Below are 18,395 nucleotides of genomic sequence, written 5' to 3' on the forward strand. Positions count from 1 at the left end.
ATAAAAATACGCAGTTAAAATATATTACACAAGGAGGGAAGATAAGGCCATATCACAAACTCAAAATTAGGGGGAAAACATGTCTCTGAATGAATGGAGGTATTTTCAGTTAAAGCACTTTGTGAGGTCCCTGCCACAACCCATTAGAACTGAGAAGGATTTGAATCTAGTGGAAAAACTATGTAACCCAAAAACAAAAGTAAAACATAATATATCTCAGATATACAAAATGCTTACTGAAATGGCAGGTCTGAAAAGGCCTCCATTCATAGAAATATGGGAAAAAGAGATACGATCACGATTAAAAGAACAAGAACTATTTTATATAAATGTTTATCAAGATGATATATAATACTGGTAAAAGCACAAAAATGTGAAGAGAAATCTTCACTATGTTGGAGGGGCTGTAACATGAAAGGTACAATGACCCATATTTGGTGGGATTGCCCTAAGATCTGGGAATATTGTCAGAAGGTGCAACAACTTACTGGGGAAATTATAGGAGTAAAAATCATTGATGACCTGTGGGTTTATTTATTTCACAAATCAAACACAATATAAAAAAACAATAGTACCAAATTTAATAAACGCAGCAAAGGGAACAATTCCAAAAAAATGACCAAAACTGGAAAGCCCCACACTTAGAGACTGGTTTAAAAGAATTGAATATATATATATATATATATATATATACAGTATATACAACATGGAGTATTTGGGCAGCAGAGAGGAAGATCAGACAGAGTTTCTTAAATAAATGGGCAAAATTTAAAAACACTAGCAAATACCCAGAAATGTGGGTGGAATAGGGGAGGAAGAGGGACAAGAAGGTAGGATGCACAATAGATGAACAGATGAATAAAGGAAGATTGAAAGGGGAGAGGGAGTGTTCATGGGGGGGGGATGTACTACTGTATTAATATATTTTCTAAAATTTACTTTTGTATTTTTTAACTTTTTTTAAGTCCAAAAAATGTATATAATAAAAATCCTAACCATGGCCCTACCTGCCTGGAGCTTGCGTGTTCTCTGTGTGGGTTTTCTCTGGCTTCCTCCCACATTCTGGGGACTTGATGATGGGTTGTTTGGCTCCTGTCTACATTGGCCCTGGTGTATGTGTGTGTAAATGTGGGTAGGGGACCTTGGATTGTGGGCTCCTTGGGGGTGGGGACTTATGTGAATGTACAATAAATGTGTGGAGCGCTGCATAGGTTGTAAGTAAAATAAATATTCTGATTATGAAGAAAAAAAAAAGTAGTAGAATACTACATGGGTAGCAAGAAACCCAGAAGCAGTGCAACCATCATCCTAGGACCTAGGTGACCAAACACCAAATATAAGGCACCCAATGTTGAAATCCCTCAATGGGAGACATGTTCAGTTAAAAGTATTAGGCACTTCCTCTCACATAGAAAACTCACCAATGATAAAGCCCCGGGGGAGATTCTTCAACTCCCACATATGCTGTGGCGATAGACATCATCAGCTCTGCAATTTATGTTCCCCCCAGCCTGCAGATGTCTTGAAGTCACTTGTGGGACGAGAACACTGTGGATACACTGCACATGTGCGAACTGTTGCCTATAAGTAACGTCACACACATGCGCAACAGCACTCAATCGCGATCTTGGAACACCCCTCAGGAACAGAGGGTAGACTTATGGGAGGCGATATGCCTGGCACTGAGGGAAACCCAATGGGGGAACATGAGTCCAAACGGTCCCACCACAGGGCCTTACCACCATATAGAAAAGGCACCTGGGGGGGCCGGAACACCAAGGGGCAATTACTCCCACATGCACAGTCTGTATGGTGCCCAACCCTCGGGAGGCGAGAAACCTCCCAGGAGGAGATACCCCACTCACCCGTATGGCCACCCACCTCATAGGGAAAGCGTAATATATATTTAAACAATAGTTATTATTTTTGGAAATACCATCCATCACATATTACTCCCAGGAAATCCTCCTCGCCGTATGGTCAGAGACAATAAAACAATATGAAACTAATAATAACTCCAATCGATTAATGATGGCAACAATGAGGGGAAAACATCAATTTAACTATAAGAGAGGCTTAAAGCTTTTAGCCTCATTTAGACCTGGATATTTCATAGCTGACAAACTATAAATCCACCTTGTTTCGCTTTGTAAACTTTTTTTATCCACATTACCTCCCCTTTCATGCGGGGGGATGTGGTCCATAGTGAAAAAGTGGATTTTAGATAGATTAAGTGGTATTTTAGACAGATCTGTGATATAGCCCTACATGATGGCTAATCGGGGTTCCCAATTTTTTTCCTTTGAAATTTAGATACATAATCACTTATACGGTGTAAAAAGGGCCTCTTCGTTTTGGCAATATAAAATGCCCCACGGTAACATTGCATCAATTATACAATGCCAACTGTTTGGCGATTGGCTAAAAATCTAGGACTCTAAGCTTTACCATTTGGCAATGTGACCTGTCGCACATTCCTAATATATCTACAGAAGTTGCACCTACCACAATGGGCAGTACCGCTCATCTAATTTTTCGAAGGAAATTGACTGACATGATGACTATGTACTAATTGATCTTTTAAAGATTGGGACCATGTGATAGGTAATTTCAGGATAAGTGTTCAGATATTTTACAACTACTTGGTCAGCCTGAAGGAGGTGCCAATATCTCTCTATAATCTGGCGAATTTGCTGTCCTGAATACCTAGTAATCAGCCTAGTAGTTTGCACTGTGGGTCTTAGATTCTTGTCATGGATTAATAAGCTTTTTTCAAGCAGGATTTGCTATAATCGCGATCAATGAGGCAATTTTGAAGGGCTTTAGCTTTAGCCTCAAAATCTTCCTGCCTCGTGTAATTCTTTTTAATGCAGAGATATTGACTATAAAGGATACTATTTACAAGGTGAGCAGGATGGGATCTAGCCGCATGTAATATAGTGTTGCCCGAAGATGGTTTTCTGTATAAAGTAGAGCCCAAGCTGCTATCTTCATTAACAAAAATTCTAACGTCCAAAAAATCAGTGAATTGCTGGTGGCAGTTCATAGTAAGTCTAAGGGTGAATTAATTACGTTCAAGCACTAAGGAACAAATTTAAGTAATCTCGGGTACTTGTCCAGACAAGTAAGATGTCATCAATAAATCTCCACCAAATAAGGATCCAATTGAGGTGTACCTGTAAATTCTCATAAAAAAAAATGTGGTTGGTGAGCCACTAAGAGATTTGGGGGAAGCTAAGTGAAAAAGGAGAGCAGAGAGAGAGCATAGGAAAGTAGGAAAGAAGAGACGTTTGAAAAATGGGGGTGAGAGGAAGGCACTAATATGGAATGCATTAAATGAAGTGTGAGGACAAAGTTGACAGCAAAGTAGTTCTGTTTTTATGCTGCTCTCATTTTAACTCAATAGGCTTACATATATCAGAGAATTAGAACTTGTGCCAATTTAACTAGGTCTTCTTGAATGTTGTCCTTGATGGTGAAGGGAGGAGGTAAGATCCTCCAGCCTTTCTATGTTTTTATATTCATTAATTTTAGGCAAATTCTGATGTGTTTTTGGAGAAATTTACAGCAATAAAGAAATACTAAAAGCCACCACATCAGAAAAGCACTTTGCATCACACAAAAAGGTGTGCAGAAAAGGAGCAGTATCAGTTCACAGCACAAACTACAACTTGTATTATGAAAAGACATTACACCAGGGATTTATTTATTTTTTTATTATTATTCTTGAGTGTTCCTTAGCTAGTTCAAGTTTATGGTCTTATATAATTTATTGTGCTGCACAGAGTGAAAACTATTTCAATATCTATGTACAGGACTGGTTCTACTTCTGACTGATTGTTGGCCCATTTGTCATTAGGATTCCCCGTCCAACCTTCGTCAAAATTCAGCATAATCAAATTCTGCAGAAAGGATACCGTGGAAGAAAAAACAAGATGGGGGGGTCTTTCTTTTTTTAGAAATGTGCATTACACACAAGAATAGTTTCCTTTTTACTCTTTTACTTTTAATATTTTCAATTTGTATGCAAATGCATTTAGCACAGGGGTGTCAAAACAAAGAGGGCCAGATTTAATGAAGTGAACATGCGTGAGGGCCGACCATTTTGCCTGACATTCTTTGGACCATTAAAATTAAATTAAATAAATAAATAAACTATTTTATGCAAATTTTATTGCAAACAGCATACTTTTCATTTCGTCACATGGTTGACAAATCTAAGCAGGTGTTAAATCATTCTGCCTTTCATATCTGAAGGCCAGATGAAAAAAAAAAATCCAGGAAGCTGAAATATATGTCAGAAAACATTGTAAAGTACATTACATATTATTGGTAAAAGGTTGTCTGTCAGCTTTTAGGTTAAAAAATATGAACAGGAACATAAGACTAAGTATACATGTTGTGTCCAAATATATTTATAACTAATTTAAACCAACTGACATTCACTGACACTTACAATGTATTCATCTCAATTCGAAGCATGCGTGCTCCCTAATCAGTTACACAAGGGTTAACCACATATAAGCGCTATATGAACCCATCGATGATGCTTAAGGATGGCAGCAATAATAAACATGAATGATGCCAAATAGTAAATAGAACATTGAAAAGTTGTATTCAAAATCAGTTCCATGTATGTATAAAACAGTAGTACAATGGACCCCGCTGGATCTGCAATGAAGAAGCCAAAAAAAGGGGTAAAAACTCACAGCTTGGTGACCATCCAGTGTGCGTGAAGGCATAAAACCAGCCAGGAACAGTGCAGCAGTGTGGACAGTTATGCCTTGCTCGGGCTGTGAATAGATGATAACGGAATGCCTCAATCTTGGACAGGGAAGGGTAGAAAAGGGGGGTCACACAATGCCCCGTATAGGAGGCAAGGAGGATCACCATCTGTGGCCGCTCTGATCACCCACAATGAGTGCCGACCGGGAAGGGGGACCCGGACGTGACGTCAGACTCTGGGGGAAGGAGGACCAAAACAAAGCTTGAACTGCTATAGAGCCGCTGGTGGTGAGCGGCATGTGCGGTGACCCAATGCAGGGAAGCCAGGGGAGAGCCTGAGGAGTTGTCCTGACAACTTTTCAATGTTCTATTTACTACATTGGCATCATTCATGACTATTATTGCTGCCATCAGTAATCATCATAGGTGAGTTCATATAGCACTTATATGTGGTTAACCCTTGTGTGACTGATACTTGTGAACATCCCTCCTGGTGTGTTTTGTTCCTACACAGCTGCTAGTTTACCCCCCGGTGTTATGCCAATTATCATGGAGAGGGCGCTGGTCCTGTCACATTAGCGCCAGAATTATTTTTGTTTTTAGTGCTCCCTTATCAGGCTAAGTCTGAGGCCATATTGGGCAAGGAATATAAATATAAAGCTGGTAGAGGCGGGCGGTGGGGGTTAACAATAGAGGATTCACAAGTAACAGGAAAAACCAGAACTGGATGCAGCGGGCCGGGATGGGCCATTATTTTGAGTATAAGTCATTCAAAACAGTAACATATATAAGAGGATGTATAAAATTAATGGTGAAAGAACTAATATGGCATACGTGCAGTCCCACGGTGTTGTAAGATCCAGAGATCCCAAGGTTCCTGAGCAGCGCTCGGTGATTCACAGGGGCCACAACAATAAATTTTTCCAAATTACCTGTGGGGCCAAATTAAAGCGGTCCGGGGGCCGGACTTTGGACATGCCTGATTTAGCATGTAGTGCTGCTAAATATCTGTATTTTTGCCCTAACATTTTCTATTGCGTATTCTCTGCTGGTTAGTTTTTTCATTTGCATTTTCAAAAACAATATTAAAAATGCATAATCTGAAACTCTTTTTATTATTATAGTATCCGATTTTATTTCAATGCAGTTATCTATCCTAAATGTTTAGCAATTTCCACCTTATAAATGTACCATGCTGACAGTCCTTCACGTGTGTTGATCTTTACTTCCTGTTCTTTCTCACTGCATTCCTCTGGACTAATTCCCAAGTAAGAGAGCAGATGTTTAGAGCTGGGCTGACAGAACTACAGACTCTTTAATTTCTATCCATTCCTTAGATTCATAAAAAAACATACTTAATGAAAAGACATGAATAGCACCAGACTGTTGAAAACGGAAGCATTTACCCATAGTAGCACTTCTGACCTTAGACCGTTTCAGCAAACATGCTATAGTGAATGTTGATAACCTCTCCATGTTTGTTTTGTTTGTTTTTAGGGCTGCAACTAACGATTATTTTCATAATCGATTAGTTGGCTGATTATTGTTTCGATGAATCGATTAATTAGGTAATAACCCTAAAAAAAGTGTTCTGTATAATTTAGTTAATATGTAAATTTAAAAAAAAAAGCTATTTATTTTCAAATATCTATATGCAGTGGTAAATATAAGTAAATATAAATAACCAACTATATGGTTAAGGAGCAAAATGTCTAATCCACTCTGAGAATAACAGACAGAAGAGATATATTGTATATACAATTAGAGACTGAATCTGGTAAATACGATCAGACTAAGAGATTACATTTTTTATTTAAATCAAAACAAATGAGAGACTGTTTTGCCGATTTTCAGACAGAACTATAATATATTATGTATGACAGACTCCCTCATAGGCAGATGGCTTGATAAATACAAAAACAATGTCTTCCTTCAAAAAAAATTTCATTTTATGAACGTTTGTTCAATTTTCTATTTGTTAGTGAGGTCAAATCGACGTTCGTTTTCGACTACAGTGACAGGAAAATTTGAAAGAGCAGATTAGAAAACTTCTTTTGGAATTTTCAGACAGTGTATGTGGTTTTCATTCAGAAATTACATTCATTTTAAAACTGAATGTTAAAAGCAAGTGGAATTTTCAAACAACATTCTTTCATTCAGCGAATGTACAAAGATTTTTCGTATAAATTTTCGTCCAAAAATCGATACCTTATGGCCAACCTAAGGCTCGGTTTACACCTATGCAGTTTGCTTTTGATCCGTTTCTGCAGTGCTTATTGCTATGCGTTTTGCATTTTTGCAAATGCAATTTTTCTGCAATTTGCGTTTTGCATTCGTTATGTTTTTTCTTGGCCAATTATAAACCCAAATCGCAGCAAAAACACACTACATGCTTTTCTGCAGATTCTCCGTTGAAGTCTATTGAACCAAAAAAGCACAGTTTTGCGTTTAAAAAATCCTTGATCCTTTCTATGCTAAAAAAAGCTTAGATGTGAACGTGTCCCATAGGAAACCATGTTAAATGGACAGTAGCGTGTTTCTGCAAAAAGCACCAAAAAATGCATAGGTGTGAACCAGGCCTAAGACGTTTACTAGCAGCAGCATGCTTTTTTTTGTATCACCTGTCATAATGGGGTTAAAACACTAAAATTAGCCCTACAACAACAAAAAAGAGCAGATAATCCCTACTATATGGGGTTCATTGATACTGTGAAACAGTGAAAGTAATAATATATATTACTTATATCATATATATATAATAGTAAATACACCCAGAAGTAGGATATATGGGTATTTTAACTAGGAGTCATACATGAAGTTATATGAAGGGTGGAAGGGAGATATAAATCTTTTATAATAAGGTAGTACTAAAAGATAATTTTGCATATAATGCACAATACTAGTAAAAGTTTACTTTACATGTAATATTAATGCCTTATATTACCTCCAGTCTATCAGCTTCCACCTTCTCTGGGTGTGGTGAAGCCATTAAAGGGATTTTTTTTTTAAACAACATACATGTTATACTTACCTGCTCTGCGTAATGGTTTTGCACAGAGCAGCCCTGATTCTCCTCTTCTACGGTCCCCCACCGATGCTTCTTATTCCTCCTGCCTTCAGAGTGCCCCAATAGCAAGCTGCAAAGTATAGTATAGAGTGCCCCTATTGCAAGGTAAAAAAACTTCTGCCTTTAGAACCACTCACTTCCTGCCTAGGACTACATGTCCCAGGAGGCATTGCTCCTCACACATTCACAAGTTCTCAGGCACTTACTGACATGTATGAATGGTGTACTGTGCTGTATGTGTGCTGCACTGTGTCTTCTGACATGTATGGAGGGTGTGCTGAGCTGTGTGTTCCACTGTATTTCCTGATATGTAAACAAATAATGTATTATGTATGCAGTATATTGGCAGGTATAGGCAGCGCTAAATCCTCCTACTTACTGTGAATATATCACTATGTGCAAAAAGTGGCTGTGCAAATATACAATATATATCGTGAATATATATCAGTTCATCATCTGTGCAATACTTAAATAGAGATAACTAAAATCATGAACATCAAATAAATAACTAAAAGTGCTGTGCTATATAAGGTGCTTAATTATGTGCTACAGAAACAATATATCGTGCTTATATTGTAAACCTAGATAGTACAGTATACAAAAAAGTGCATTGATAGTGCCAGAATAATGTGCTTATTAATTCAAAACATATGAAAATAGCAATTGAGCCTGGAACGGTGATATACAAAATACAGTCCAAAATGGTAAGTTCTTTGTGCAAATAATAGCAGCCAAATCAGGTGACTGTGCGTGATCGTGGACAATAGTGGTGCCACCCTCACTGCCAAACTGTGGTAAAAATACAAACTCACCGGATGGTGTTGATCTTAGCTGGCATACGTCAACTAAAGATCAAAACAGGCTTAGGGGTCTCCTTTTGCTGAAATAAGCACATTATTCTGGCACTAGCAATGCACTTTTTTGTATATTGTACTATCTAAGTTTACAATATAAGCACGATATATTGTTTCTGTAGCACATAATCAAGCACCTTATATAGCACAGCACTGTTCATGATTTTAGTTATCTCTATTTAAGCATTGCACAGATGATGAATTGATATATATATATATATATATATATATATATATTTAAATATATTATATTATATTTATATATATTTATATATATTCACGATATATATTGTATATTTGCACAGCCACTTTTTGCACATAGTGATATGTTCACAGTAAGTAGGAGGATTTAGCGCTGCCTATACCTGCTAATATAATGATACTCACCCCTAGGGGTTTTTTGAAGCAGCAGCTTATCCACAGGTCAGGCCAACAAAAGGCATTTAATCCTAGTGGCGCGAGTGGCACATTACAGTCATTCTGTATGCAGGTCAGCTAATGAGCTGACCAATTAATCAATTATGAAAATAGTTGACAACTATTTTCATAATCTATTAGTTGTCGATTAATCGATTAGTTGTTTTTGACCAAAGATATTTGGTAATGTGCAGTCATTTTACATTCCATTTGTTCCAAATGGCAGCTTAGAAATCTGAAATATCAGACTGTAGCTCCACAAAGGTTTTGGTTGCATAGCAATATTTCCTACATTTATTGAGTTTAGAGGTGTAGGTTATTGATCCCGGAAGTGTTGCAGCCTTTCAAAGAAGCCTGACTAAGAATGCGAAAGTGTAATTTCTTCACTTCATGCTCTAACAATAGATTGTTGTGATTTTGTCCTTTAAAAAAAGAAATGCATACTAGGAGAGCCCCAGATTTTTAAAAATGGTATTTAAATATAGATCTGAATTATTCTCTTGATAGATGAAACTGTATTTTCTGTACTCCAGGTACCAGGGTAAAGAGGGATGGGCTCCTGCATCCTATCTAAAAAAGGCTAAAGATGATCTTCAGTGCCGAAAGAAAAATCTGGCAGGTCCTGTGGAGATTATTGGAAATATAATGGAAATCAGCAACCTCCTTATCAAGAAACCCAATGAAAAGGATGGCCAGGGGGGCAGTGAGGGAGAAGAGCATCACATTAACAAGAAAGAGATCAGTCTGCCAATCCTCTGCAATGACTCGAATGGAAACTCCATGATGACATCTGAGAAAATCAGCATAAAGACCACTCCGGGTTCTCCAGCTGTGGCAAGAATTGCTCCCCAGCGATCTGAAATAGGTAAGCCAAAAAAATAGGTATATGCTTACAAAGAAACTGCATGTATTTTGAATGCTTTCATCTTTAATACCTTAAGGTATTCAGAAAAAGGGTATAACTTAAATGCTGAGCTTCCTGCATTGCTATTGATTAACGCTACTTTCTTGGCTGTCATGATAACATCAATACTTATGGGTAACCTGTGGTCAGGCTACAGACATTCAAATATTAACATGTTCCTTACAAGCAGTAAATTTGCTTTAAAACAAGCCCTCACAGACTTCTTTACTATGGAGCAATTAATTCTCAAAGTTTACAACAAAAGCATTTTAAGTACAACTATAGGCATCACATCAGCAGCATATTTACAATGTCAAGGGAAAGATAAAAATTGCCTATGTGAAATAAAAAATAAACTCCACTTACCTAATTTTGAATTTTCAATTGTTGCAGTCTGTGTGTGTGTCCTTTTTTAGGAAAGGAGCTGCTGGTGGGGTGGTACTATCCTGCAGCTTGCAAGTCATAAGATATATGCAAGTCATAATATATATGCCATGGATGAACAACTCCCATGCTCCCTTGCGTCTTCTACAAATCAAGCGCATTTTATTGTCAGTTACCAGCTATGGCACTTGGGAGCTTTAAGTATGCAGAACCAACTTGCACAGAACAAAAGTGGGTGAGACTGGGCAGCTGATGGTCATGATATTAGATTGTCCATCAGAGGGCTTAACCGTATTGCTCAACTCTCCTCTCTTGCGGAAATAGCTGACTTTAAGGTGACATATTTAATATTACATACATAATTTGTTATATTTCATACACGTTTCTCATTATAATCTTCCATATTAAACATGAAGGTCCATTGAGTTTCCCCTGAGGAAGAACAAGTATCGAAATTCATTGGAACTTGGGCATTATATTTGTGATGTCAGTGGCCAAGATGTTTGTCATGTATGACAGTAACATGTGGTTATAGCCATTACTGCAGATACATAGCATGATTGTCTTCCAACAATGTATTCTATTGAACACTATATGGCATGTGAATGAATACACTCTTTTTTTATGGCATGTTTTTAAATTTAAAATAATAAAGCTTTGTTTATTTTAGTTTTGTGTTGTTCAATATATGGTGCCTAAAAAGTCCCTTCCACCCATTTTCTTTTTGTACTTTTAAGAATAACATGCAGTGTGCTTATTTAGACATACTTCAGGTAGTAGACTAAAACTGTATTGATTTACAGTGCAGATTTTTTTTTAAGTTATGCAGTGTGAATATGAACACAGCATATAGGTATTGGTATCTATTTACAGCAAAGGCATTTAAATAACCATTAAATCATTTACAGACATAGCTGTACATGCGATTACATTGTTCTAGATTGCAAAAATTGCAATACAACTGGGCATAGAGTGACTGTATGTTGTCTGAGGCTGTTATCATAGAACCATTTCTAATGCCCTATTGGATCAGTATCCAAGCATATTGATGCTGGCATACTGACACATCAGGGTTGATTTACTAAGACTGAAGAATGCAAAATCTGGTGCAGCTATGCATGGTAACCAATCAGCTTCAAACTGCAGCTTGTTCAAGTAAGCTTTGACAAAAAAACCTGGAAGCTGATTTGTTTCAATGCAGAGATGCACCAGATTTTGCACTCTCCGGATTTAGTAAATCAACCCCACCATGTCTGCTTCAAGTTATGCTTGATCCATCTAATGAGTTCTCTGCATGACTTCTGTTAGTCTAATATTCCACATTATTTCAACACCAAATAATTGTAATGCATTTTATTGTGTTTGTCTTTTACAGGTTCTCCAAACCTGAGAATGAAGCCACCACCTCGAAGAGAATCTAGCTTGGTTGGTTATCCTTCTGTTTATTTAGTCTATATTAAGATAATTTTCCTCAGTAACATGTTAAATGGGATTGACATTTGAATGTGTCAGTAAAAGGACATAAAGGGTCATTACAGAGCTTAAAGTAAGTGATATGAACTGTTAGCTGTAATAAGGAGAAAAGCTTATGAAAACACAAAAAGTTGTTTAGTAAGGCTGGAAACAATTTGATGAAATTAAGATGGTATTCCAGTAAGAAACACATAGGGGAGATTTATTCAAACTGGTGCATTCAGAATGATATCCAATGCATTGTACTTAATCAGCTTCTAACTTCAGCGTGTTCAATTAAGCTTTGGCCATAAAACCTGGAAGTTGATTGGTTTCTATGCAGAGCTGCACCAGATATAGCACTTTCCAGTTTTAGTAAATAGCCCCCATCGAGTTGTCTATTATAGCAATAAAACGACTTCTAATTTCTAGATTAATTGCGCTTATTATATTGTTACATTTAATTGGTCAAGTTTACTAACATGAGGTAAAATCTGAACAATATAATATTTAGTTACACTATCATGCTAAAAAGATATCTGGCAGACATTGAATTAAAGCGATTGGGCTCCTAATGTATCCCCGATTTCTAGTGCAGTATGTCATCTAGTGTTATGGGGAAATGTATGGAATTTTGTTTATCTTCACACTAATCCTAAATAACCTTAAATAGTTTCATGTGGGGTAAATAAATATCTGAGACAAAAGCCTTCAACTTATTGAAGCAGAAGTCCAATAATAATATTAGTCCTAAAAACCTTAGTGGAAACAATATTTAGATACTGAATGTGCCAAAAAGCAGCGCTTGCAATGATGTAAATATTAAAATATAAATAATTTGATATAAATGACATCAATTCATATACAATATTAACCATAAAGTGTAATGGTGCTGAATACAAACTTTATCATAGATAAGTGCATAAAGTGCTATTGTGCTGAATTCAAAAACAATTAAATGCAGTAGTATTGGGCAAAAAAACAACAAAGTGCTCAATATAAGTGCAAAGGTGCAAATAATAGCAATGATCAATGTCCACAATGTGACAATTCAATGGATTGCCCAAATAATCAGTCCCTTTTCCAGGTGCAATCGTGCTCAATAAGGTGCTAATACCAAAAGGTGCTAATGCCAAAAAAGTGCTGTGGTGCTCCACACAGTGGAAGGTGCCTGGGGTCCCCCTAAGGGAATCCACTCACCAGAGCCTATGGATCAAATAAGTCTTTGAATTGTATGGACCAGTGGTTCTCCAAACAGGAAACACAGTGAATCTCTCTCCGGTGTCACATCCTCTCCGTACAAAAGAAACGTCTTTTCATAGTGTCATGTCATCTATTATAGTTTACAGCTAGTCACAGGGCTCCTTAGGCAAGCAGAGCCAGTGGGTATTTTGAGGGCTTTTGCTGCTGTAGGTCTGCTGGCACCTGTGGTTCCACAAGCTTGTGCTCTACTATTGCTGCACTGATTTTAGCAACTATGGGTTATACCCCCTAAGCGGATTCCCTTAGTAGGACTCGAGGCACCTTCCACTGTGTGGAGCACCACAGCACTTTTTGGCATTAGCACCTTAATGAACATGATTGCACCTGAAAAAGGGACTGGTTATTTGGGCAATCCATTGAATTGTCACATTGTGGACATTGATCATTGCTATTATTTGCACCTTTGCACTTATATTGAGCACTTTGTTGTTTTTTTGCCCAATACTACTGTATTTAATTATTTTTTTATTCAGCACAATAGCACTTTATGCACTTATCTATGATAAAGTTTGTATTCAGCACCATTGCACTTTATGGTTAATATTGTATATAAATTGATGTCATTTATAACAAATTATTTATATTTCAATATTTACATCATTGCAAGCGCTGCTTTTTGGCACATTCATTTTTTTTTTACTTAGTGGGCAGCAGCTGCAAAACACACACCTTATCACATTTTATTTAACACATATGATTCCGAGCGTGGGTTATAATCTTTGCAATTCAATATTTAGATACTCTCCTCTTGTTATGGACAGGAAGTGTTTTTGTAGGTCCCAACAAACTTCACTTTTCTAAGATGGCAATGCTGCTTGTCCATTGATATAGTACAGCGAGTGAGCATTGTCAGAAGACAGAAAAAAAAGTTTTGCTGGCAGGATAACCTGGTAAAAATATAGTGGTAAAGCCTGCAAAAAGAAAAATGTATCTGCCACATTTAAGGATTGCAGTATATTACATTTGTGTTCTTTGGTATAGATGTTCTTTAGATGCAAGAAACAGATTCTCAAATACCTGCACACTGACAATTTAATTTTGTGCATGCCTGGACCTGTTAATGACCTGACCTGACCATGTTCCTGAAGGGTAATTTTTGGTATTCTGTGTTCAACAGGGATTCCAGTTGCCAAAACCACCTGAACCACCGTCAGTAGAAGTGGAATATTACACCATTGCAGAGTTCCAGTCCTGTATATCTGATGGTATAAGTTTCCATGGAGGTCAAAAAGCAGATGTAAGCATATTCTTTAATGCTTGTGTTGTACTATATAACCCTTTTTATAAACAGGCATGTGACCCTCAAGTCCTTACCAAGAATGACTGGTTGGGTCATGATTTCTTTAAAAAGATGAAATATTAACTGATGCCTTTCAAAATATGTCACCCTAAGTGAAGGTTTTCACCACTAATTTTAGAAGGAAATGCACATGTGTAATCTAACTATTTAATGCATTTTCTCTGTGTACATCCACTTTTCTAGTACAGGTTAAGAAATGAAGGTTCTTCTTAATTTCATAGGCTATTGATAATATGTTAAAGAGAATGTACAATGAACAGTATACAAGGTAGCCATCCATTGGTATATGCTTCTCTGTTGATATTGGTTATATAGAAAGCTTTTATATGTAATATTACTTTAAATGTACCTGTCATTCATTGCCACCAGTATTTCATCATGGATCGCTAGATAGGACATACAGTGGCAAGTTAGTTTACCAACATTTCTGAAAGGTGCAAATAAAGGTATTGGTTTCCTGTTTTAGTATTGCATAGTTAGTCTGGTTGAAAAAAAGACAAGTCCATCTAGTTCAACCAATAAAAGAGAAGAATAATGATTTTTTTTTAAGTTCCTTTTTCGTTCCATAATGATGTGGCCTTCAAAAAATAAAGTATTGCTGCATGTTAAAGTATATATGAACCCTTAGTTTGTAAAAGAACCCATTCAGTTTGAAATAGAAATGATAGGCAAACCAATTGTAAAGATTTATAATATATATATATATATACCGTATATAAAAAAAAAAAATAATTTTATAAGTGATCACATAATCTCTTTTCTCAGCTGCATAAGGGACTTGGAGAGTTAGGGATAGAGAAACCGTAATCAGTGATCTTACTAGTGAATGGCTGTGGAGGAGGGTATGTCTGCACAAATCTTGGCCATTGGGAGGACTGACACGCTGTTCTTCCACACAGCAAGAAAACTGACCATGCTGAGAGGGATGTGCTCTCATGCTTAGCGTAGTCAGTTTGAAATAGAAGAGCAGGGGGACTGGCAGGAACACCAAGTGTTTTACACAAAGGAAGCAATACAAAGAGAACAGCATATTTTAACACAAGGGCATGGTACAACTGACACATTTTAGGAATATAACATGTTGGGGTAACATTATTTAATAATTTTTTCATGTATGGACCATATAAAAATACCTTTGCCACCCATTGAAATTTAAGCTTGCCTTTGAATGGTTTGGTCAAAAGACACAATTTCAGAAACTATCATTAAATAATGTAAGTGACTCATATTTTCTTGCTTTCTTTAGGTCATTGAAAAGAATTCTGGTGGATGGTGGTATGTCCAGATTGGTGAAAAAGAAGGATGGGCGCCCTCCTCCTATATTGATAAAAGAAAGAAACCAAATCTAAACCGAAGGACTAGCACTTTGACTAGACCAAAAGTTCCACCACCTGCTCCACCAACAAAACCAAAAAATCCAGATGAAGCTTCAGCTGCAACAGTGACCATTGGCTGCACTAATGAGTCTAAGGACTCTCCTTCAAAACAAATATATGAGGAACCAGAATATGATGTTCCAGCTTTCAGTTTTGACATAGAGTCCAATGGAAATGATTCAATTTCTCAAACAAATTTTGAGGATGAAATTGTTGAAAGTATGTTTCAGGCTTCAATGACTTCTGTTTCCTCACTTCAGAGACCAAAGTTTAAAGTTGGGGAATCCAGTGAAGATGTGACTGAGGAAGAAACAATTTATGAAAATGATGGATTCCGCCCTTATGTGGATGACTCTGCATTAATTAAGGAATCAACTGGAGATTCTGATTCACAGAGAAGCTCAATGTTAATTCACAAAAGTTCGCCTACTGCAACCACTTCTAGACCACCACTTCTAAAATATAAAACAGAAAGAAATACCCAACAAGAAATGGGAAGAAATGTAACCTTCTCCACAAATGAAGAGAAAAAACCCAGGTCTGTTTCAGATGCTAGTATACGTTCGATACCAAAGGTTGCCACCAAAAAAGAAACTGAGCAAAAACCTGCAATATTACCATCAACCAAAGCCAAACCATCTGTTAGACCAAAACCCTTCTTAAATAAGACTGATTCCCAAAGCCAGGAAAAAATGGACATTAGCACATTGCGAAGGCAACTGAGACCAACAGGACAACTGAAAAGTGGGCTTAAAGGTTCCAAAAGTGAGGAATCTGAAAGTCCACCTAAAAGTGCATCTGACAGCATTGAAAGCCCACCAAGGAGAAGCTCAGTAGACATTACTTCTACTTCCACCACCGCTTTCATATGCTCAGGTAACAAAGACAATCCTGAAGAAAACAATGACAAAAAATTCTATACAGCAACAAGCACCTATCAGAAAGTCATGGACTCCGAAATTAGCTTCCCTGTAGGGGCAAAATTGGAAGTCCTGGAGAAACAAGATAGTGGGTGGTGGTATGTAAGATTCAAAGATTCAGAAGGGTGGGCCCCATCTCATTTCCTAGAACAACATGACAGCTCTGTGCCTGAGCCTGATTCTACAAAATGTAGAAAAAATGAAAATAAATCCAACAGTCTGGAAAAGATAGAAAAACGAGTTCAAGCACTAAATAGTATTAACCAGACCAAAAGAGCAACACCTCCAGTTCCTTCCAGACCACCAGGTGGAATTTCTAAAACTACAGTGCCAGTAAGCAATGTTGTAAAGTTAAGAAATGGAGTGAAACAAGTTGCTGTAAGACCTCAGTCAGTGTTTGTTTCCCCGCCCCCTAAGGAAAACAATATTTCTTGCCATTTGCGTAGGAATGAATCACTTTCAGCTACTGATCATTTGAGGTCTGTTCGGAGAAACTCTTCTTTTAACACTGTTCGTAGCCAAGCCAATGAGTCAAAATTAAAGCAGGCTGATAAATCTGAAGCTGACACATCACAGTCAGAACAATCAGTCAGATCTCCACAAAGAAATGGAATCCCAGTGTCAACGGTCCGGCCAAAGCCCATTGAGAAATCTCAATTTATCCACAATAACCTTAAAGATATGTATATCTCCATTGCTGATTATGAAGGAGATGATGAAACTGTTGGCTTTCAAGAAGGCATTTCCATGGAAGTTTTGGAGAAGAACCCAAATGGCTGGTGGTACTGCCATATCCTTGACAGCGTAAAACCGTTTAAAGGATGGGTGCCTTCAAACTATTTAGAGAAAAAGAACTGATGGTCCCTTGTATGGAAAAATGTATTTAACACTATAGATTTTCTTGGAATATTTTCATAATTTAAAAATGAGACTGAGCATTTGTATATGTGGAAAGCCAACTATATGGTCTCTGTGTTGGTAATTAAGGAGAAACCGTATTTTTTAAAGGAAACATGCAGAAAAGAGCCTTTAGGGGCATTCCTTGTTAAAAAAAAAAAAACAGCGTATTACATCGAGTTTTAAATAATTTGAAATAGAATCTCTGTTTGTGTGCCTTCCCAATGATAATTTGGAACCTTTAAAAATGCCACAGAACTTTCCCAAATTTGTGGTTAATTCCCTGTACAGATGCAGTCTGCAGAATACCTTGTTTGCAAGTCCTTTGGATAAAGTGGTCTTTGCCAAGCACTAGGTAGTGTCTGAAGATAATTTTTAACTTAAACGATGTTAGATATAAAGATATAAAAATTAAATGTTTGTATTTGGTCTTGACTGCATATGTAATGTTTTCAACATTTTTTATTTTATTTTATTTTATTTTTTTTATTTGATAAATGTATATTTTTCTTAGTGGCCTAAAGTGTAAGCTCACTTGAAATACAATTGACCCGTGTTTAGGTGCTTATCTTTCTTTATTTTTTTTATTTTATTGTTCCTCCCACTGTTAAATGTGAAACAAGGCACCTGCCCTATTCAACATGAGTATAATAATCTACCTGTTGTCCATACTTTACAGAGGCAGTCATTTTGTAGGCTGGACCAATATTTTGAGATAAATCCTTTTATAAGTTAACATTTTAGTACTACATTCACATTTTCCACACCATGGTGTTATTACTAGTTCAGGGTGAATTCAATGGCTAAATGTTTTCAGCTTTTAAAATGCGTTCCTG

At 36.9% G+C, this 18,395-nt stretch overlaps 1 protein-coding gene across 4 annotated transcripts in view; it reads left to right on the forward strand.

Annotated features, from left to right (window-relative positions):
* The window catches only part of SH3PXD2A (SH3 and PX domains 2A), a 187,967-nt gene extending 170,063 nt beyond the window's left edge, over positions 1–17,904 (forward strand). For all 4 annotated transcript variants that reach the window (XM_082267964.1, XM_082267965.1, XM_082267967.1 and 1 more), the window contains 4 exons: positions 9,597–9,928; positions 11,727–11,776; positions 14,184–14,303; positions 15,613–17,904. In XM_082267964.1, coding sequence (XP_082124090.1) covers positions 9,597–9,928; positions 11,727–11,776; positions 14,184–14,303; positions 15,613–17,520 — 2,410 coding nt within the window. In that variant the 3' untranslated portion in view covers positions 17,521–17,904. The remainder of the gene's footprint in view (positions 1–9,596; positions 9,929–11,726; positions 11,777–14,183; positions 14,304–15,612) is intronic.
* Positions 17,905–18,395: the final 491 nt, after the last annotated feature.

Source organism: Pelophylax lessonae (assembly GCF_965119305.1).
Source record: "Pelophylax lessonae genome assembly, chromosome: 9".
Classification (NCBI taxonomy): Eukaryota; Metazoa; Chordata; class Amphibia; order Anura; family Ranidae; genus Pelophylax; species Pelophylax lessonae.